A 6,440-nucleotide genomic window follows, 5' to 3' on the forward strand; every position below is an offset into this window, starting at 1 on the left:
GAAAATCAACCCACACAAGGCATTCGTGATACAAAAACTAATCCACACTAAATGATGGGGTCCAAGGAAGAACCAAACTAGCATAGACAAAAGACTTCTCAACAATGTCATTATTAAGAGCTTCTAATACAGAATGAAAGGAAGAAACCTTTACTTTGAAACTTTGCTTCGTATCCATTCAAAAGAACTTCATGCTTATACTTCGAGAATTTCTCCAACTCTTCGAAGGAGGGAATGTGTCCAGTGAAGAACACCCTCGAACCGACTTCCCATCTCTAGGAGTCCATCTCTAGGAGGATATTATCCATGGTTACCTCACAACAATAGGGAGATTGTAAACTAATTTCTCGCCGCTTCCGTACCGACTCTTGAGCTCTTCATGTAACATCAACATGCAATATTCATTTGGCTTCCGTGTTAGAAATAGCCGAGAACCCTTCACTCAAGCAGGCTGCCACTACATCATCATACGGGGGTGGGCTAATAGCTATCCTCTACACTTTATTGCTTGTCACGAATCTCCCCCGTACTAGCAGCTCTCTGAAACGCGTGGGGCATGCACCTGACTTGCCGTCGAGCCGCATCAATGCACTCTGTCATCAAGTCACACAGTGCACCGACCCCAAAACAGAATGAGAAGTCAAGTGCGTACCTCCTAGGTTCAACTACCAGCTCCCTGAGACATGTGGGGCGTGCACCTGACTCACCAACCACAAGACGCACATTCCAGCACCTCCAAACATCCGTGCATGTGACCGCGCTCTTAGTTTTCTTGAAATGGCGCACAATCTTAACAATTGCAATTTTGTGCATGATCATCACAGTGGTTCAGAATTGGGTCTGCCTACCTCTATCTGCGACCTCTGTGGTGGAAGCAAGGACGGGGGTTATCTCTGTGGTGGAAGCAAGGACGGGGTTTATCTGAGCCCATCACAACACCCCAGAGTGTGTCGCATCTTGGATGGTCAGCGCACTTGTAGAAGACTGTGTATGTTGAGAGGTGCTCAAGCAATGACATTCTTTTTCTTCATGTCCACTTTTTTGGCATGGAATTAATTCTCTTTGCGTAATGTGATATTAATAGTCTTCTAAAGTAGCTCTCTGCTGGTCATGGGCCCACAACTTAGGACACCCCTTTGCGGTCATTCCTGTGGCGCAGGCAGAGCTGGAAATGCAATCCACAAGGGGTTGCCTCAACTGAATGAGGTGAAGGAAATTTATGATCAGAGGGTGGATACAGTGGTTAGGGCAAACAATTTGATGCATATGTATATGAAACGTGGGAGCATGGTGGATGCTCACGATGTATTTGACAATATGCCAAAGCGTGATGTGGTATCTTGGAACCTTATGATCCTGGGTTACGCCAAGCTCGGACAGGGTGCACGGGCTTTGGACTTTTATGCACGGATGAACCAAGAAGGTGTCCAGGGGAGTGATCGAACCTTTGTTGGTGCATTGAAGGCTTGTAGTAGCCTGGCAGCACCGGAAGAAGGGAAGGAAGCTGAGGCAAAATTTGCAAGGGCAGGATGTTTGGAGAAAGGTAGAGCTGTCCACTCCGAATCAGTAAGGTGTGGCTTTGATTCTGATGTATTTGTAGGAACAATGTCTGTGGATATGTACACGAAAAGTGGGAGCATGGAGGACGCACGCCGTGTCTTTGACAAATTGCCTCATCGTGATGTGGCCTCTTGGAATGCCATGATTTTGGGGTATGCCGAGCAAGAAGACAGTGTAATGGCTTTGCATTTGTATGCACAGCTGTGCAAGGAACATGTTCAGCCGACTGCTCGAACCTTTGTTGCTGCATTGAAGGTTTGCAGTAGCCTGGAAGCACTGGAAGAGGGGAATGAAAATGACAGGAATTTGGCAAAAACGGGAAATCAAGAGAAAGGTAGAGCTATCCACTCCCAAGTGGTAAACTGGGGCTTTGAGTCAAATATATTCGTGGGAGCCAGCTTGGTGGATATGTATGCGAAATGTGGGAGCATGGAGGATGCACTTCATGTGTTTCAAACGTTGCCTCATCGCGATGTGGTTACATGGACTAACATGATCCTGGGATACAGCAAGTGGGAAGGAGGTCTGCAGGCCTTAAATTTGTATTCCCAGATGCACCAAGAGGGTGTCCAATTTAATGCTCGAACGATTATTGGGGCATTGAAGGCTTGCAATTGCCTGATAGCACTAGAAGAGGAGCAAGGTGACGATAAGCTTGCAAAAATTGCATGCCTGGAAAAAGGTAGAGCAATCCACTCCCAAGCGGTAAAGAATGGCTTCGAGTCAAATGTATTCGTTGGAACTACCTTGATGGATATGTGTGTAAAATGTGGGAGCATGGAGGATGCACGTCATGTGTTTGATCAATTGCCTCATCGTACTGTGGTTACATGGACAACCATGGTTTTAGGGTATGCTGAGAGAGAAGACAATGAGGAGGCTTTTAGACTTTATGCACAAATGCAAGAGCAAGGTGTATCCCCAAGTAGCTTGACTTTTGTTGCTATTGTGAAAGCATGTGCCAACACAGGAGCTCTGGAAATGGGAAAGGATTTCCATTCTCATATAAGTAGGGTCGGTTCCGAGACTACTGCAATCGTGGCAACTAGTCTTATTGACATGTATGCCAAGTGTGGAAGCATGGCTAATGCCCAGCAATTGTTTAATGCACTGGCCACCGAGGATATTGTACCGTGGACTGCAATGGTTGCTGGATATGCTCATCAGGGAGACAGTGAAAGTGTGTTTCATTTGTTTGAGAGAATGAGGCGGAAGGGCATACAGCCAAACAGGGTCACATTTCTTAGTCTTCTCACTGTATGTAGTCATGACGGTCTAGTGGACAAGGGTCAGAAGTACTTTCAGACTGTGACCAAGCACTATGGTATTATCCCAACTATTGAGCACTATAATTGCATGGTTGATCTCGTTGCTCGTGCAGGCCAACTGGATGAGGCATTGGTGATGGTGGAAAAGATGCCTTTCCAACCTAATGTGATTGTATGGTTGACTGTGTTGGGTGCGTGTCAAAAGTGGAAGAATGTGGAGATTGGAAGGCATGCCTTTAAGAATGCAGTGAGATTAAATGAAACATGCCATACAGCATATGTATTGATGGCAAACATATATGCAGACGCTCACATGCTGGAGGATCACGATAAGATTCAGGTATTGAGGAGGAATGCCCAATCATTGAAGAATCCAGGACAAAGCTGGATGACTGATTTTGGTGGAGTGGTGCATACATTTGTGGTGGGGGATAGGAGACATCACCAAAGCAAAGATGCATATGAAAAGATGAAATATATTCCATTTGAAATGGAGGACAGATATGTGCCAGGTTTGGACTGCGAGCTACAGGAAATAATCAGTGAAAAGGAGGATACACTCTGTGGGAACATGAGAAGCTGACTATCCTTGTGCCCTAATATGTCTTCCCCACGCGACACCCTTAGCTGTTGGAAAAAATGGGGAGGTTTGTGATGATTGTGATTATTATAAAGCTGAAAATGCAAAATTTATTTGCAGTGATGCGTGTTGCATCCAAATTCACAAGGACCGGAAAGTGTCTTTGATTGAATTATGGGTGAGAATACTGTCAGTAGCCTTGTAGATCTCCTTTGGTTACGTCTATGGCTCCAATATGTTGGTGGCCTTGGACAGGTTGGAATTTCTTCATTGATTGTTTGGGATGAGAAAGGCAAAAGGCGGTTTGCACAGAGATTGAGGAATATATCTCATGGAGCAAGGTACTGACCTGAATGGGAACCAGTGGACCTGAGGAGTTGCCATGTAAAGTGGAGGTTAGAGGTCAACTCCCCACCCGTGAGCCCCCACATGAGGAGATGGGCCACCAGCATACAATGAAGCCACATGGGCAGAAAAGAAGGCTGCCACAGGGGCAGATCAGAGAGAAAAGAAAGAGGGGCACAAGTTCCTATGGGGCTGCTAAGAGGCCCAAAGTGGTGGGCAGAAAGGCCCACATGTAGGGCTGCAAAAGGGCCTAGGAGGGGCATCTTATAGGCAACTGTGACAGGACCAGTCGGGTACAGCAGGTGGCAGGCCAGTAGGCACCTGCCATGTGGCAAGATCAGTCAACTTTAGGGCTGTCTGGTCAGGTATTTAACAGACTGGGCAGCCAGCCTGTGAGATCTGGTTGGCCAGATCTAAAGAGCATGTGCCGTATAAGTAGGGGCCCCATTGGGGGGTCCAGCATTCACTGGTGCCTCCACCTTTGGCTGCAGAACAGGACGATTCAGTATGGAAGACACTCTCTTGGCAGCAGGCCTTCACCAGGAAGGAGAACAGCAAGGTGATGTGTTTGAGCAATGAGGTGGAAGAGTGGGAGGAGAAGGATGTTGAGCTGTTGTCGATGATCATTGGAATGACAGCAGATTTGGTGGTCTCTGTAACCGGCCTTTCATCACAAAGGGCAGTGTAAATGTCTCTACTATCTCACAAAACTGAAAATACAGGCAACTTAAAAGATTGCCATTGTCCACAAACAAAACTCAAAGCATAAACTTCACTGCATAACATCATGGAGCCATTCAAGACAAGGGAGGCTAGAATGCCCCTACTCAGAAACATAGAGAGTAACACCTGTTGGCCCCAACTCTTGGCGCCCCTTGCGGTATTTATCTAATCTGGTTAGCTCAAAATACAAAGGGACAGTGGACATGCATATTCACAAGTAGACCAGTCTAACAGCCAAGCAATGCATTACCCATTGCCAAGCCATTACCGAGCCCAAGGCCAACCATTGCACCCCTAGGAAGAGAGTATCACAACCAGTGCCCCAATCCTCTCCCGGGCCAACGGCAGGGCATCCAACCTAGCAGGAACTTTGTAGGAATGGTTGTAGCAAAGAGTAGAAAGGGAAGATGAGAATTCAGCCAACAGAAAGAGCCTGTTTCAGTCCAAAACAGCTCCAGAAGTAGGATGAAAAGCGGACAGCAAACTCTGGTAGGAGGGAGTTGCTTATGAGTGTCTTCCAGCACCAGAAAAGATAAGAAAAGAGAGTGTCCAGCAAGCTGTAGCAAATCAGCCATGAATGCGTCCACCAGACAGCCCACAAACCCCTCCGTTTTCAGTGCGCCTTGCCCTAGGCAGGAGCAGGAAGAGAGGCACCCATGAATATGGCTTCAGATGTTGGAAAGAAGAAATTCTGTCGCGAAGAAAGTCGAGAAAAGCTTCAAAAGTGGCCCTAAATGAAGGTGTCCAGGTCCCGGAAGCATGCCAACAACACTAAGGGGAGGAGAACTGTTGCGAAGAAAGCTTGAAATTCCACTTCAGCCAGTGCGCCTTGCCCTAGGCAGGAGCAGGAAGAGAGGCACCCATGAATATGGCTTCAGATGTTGGAAAGAAGAAATTCTGTCGCGAAGAAAGTCGAGAAAAGCTTCAAAAGTGGCCCTAAATGAAGGTGTCCAGGTCCCGGAAGCATGCCAACAACACTAAGGGGAGGAGAACTGTTGCGAAGAAAGCTTGAAATTCCACTTCAGCCAGCAAGAGGAGAGCTGTAGAAATCCGCCATCTAGAGAATGAAGCTGCTCCAGGTAGGGGAGAAGTCTCAAATCAGCATGGAAAGGCAAGAGCTCCAGGGGTTTCTAAGGGTGACACCTAGGTGCCACAAGGCAAGCAGATAAGCCACAAGCAGACACATAGACAAAATGAGACGTGGGATTTTTAATGCCCCTAGGGGGTCAGATGGCACACCATGACCCAAATGCAAAGGAACCAATGACCCTAGTTTGTAGGATCTCTAGGGGGTTAGTTTTTAAAGAATGACCCACTGAACCAAACCAATGACCTTAGAAATTGAAACCACTCTAATAGCACCAGGAGTTGCACTTATTGCACATGAAATCATAGGTACCTTTTGGGCATTAACTAGCTTCTAGCTTGGTACCCTAGGCTAAATTCAGTGACAGTTAGTTTAGGCATTTCACCATCACCACCATGTCCCTGTGACATACCCCCCTCTTGAAACAGCAAACTATCTTGTTTGTTTACAGCAAATAGAAAAAGGTGTCACAATAGGCATAAAAAGGTGTCTTCCTTATGTTTTTTTGTTTACCTATGTTTTTCTTCTCTTTTATTTTCTCTTTTATTTTCTGTGTAGATTTTTGATATTTCGAACAACAAAAAATTTAAATTTGTATGATTGGACTTATTCTAGTCTTACAAAGGTATATAAAACAGCCCATAATCAATAGTAGTACATCACATGAAGTACCAAAAATACAATGTACATACAACAAGACTGTAGATCTATCTGTATGGCAATGTATCAACCAACTGGAGTGTCATGATGACTCATCATAGAATTCTTACGATAGAAACTTTGTCAGCATCAATGCCTCAGTTGAAATCGCACCAAGCGACCTCTAGATATCCTGTGAGCCTGTCCGCACTGCGGGCGTGGAGGTGCTACCCCCCCC

General features: G+C 46.1%; 1 protein-coding gene across 1 annotated transcript; it reads left to right on the plus strand.

Moving 5' to 3' along the window:
- Positions 1-536: 536 nt before the first annotated feature.
- Positions 537-4,443, plus strand: LOC147898468 (putative pentatricopeptide repeat-containing protein At1g56570). Its single transcript, XM_087379427.1, has 2 exons — positions 537-1,000; positions 1,128-4,443. The coding sequence occupies exon 2, from the start codon at positions 1,261-1,263 to the stop codon at positions 3,409-3,411; it is 2,151 nt and encodes a 716-aa protein (XP_087235553.1). The 5' UTR covers positions 537-1,000; positions 1,128-1,260; the 3' UTR covers positions 3,412-4,443.
- Positions 4,444-6,440: the final 1,997 nt, after the last annotated feature.

This window comes from Dipteris shenzhenensis, chromosome 9, assembly GCF_047967505.1.
Source record: "Dipteris shenzhenensis isolate YYH24624 ecotype China chromosome 9, Dip_SZ_1.0, whole genome shotgun sequence".
NCBI classification, from domain to species: Eukaryota; Viridiplantae; Streptophyta; class Polypodiopsida; order Gleicheniales; family Dipteridaceae; genus Dipteris; species Dipteris shenzhenensis.

Coding starts and splice junctions, on each gene's coding strand:
- LOC147898468 (XM_087379427.1), top strand. CDS start 1,261: ATGCATATGTATATGAAACGTGGGAGCATGGTGGATGCTCACGATGTA.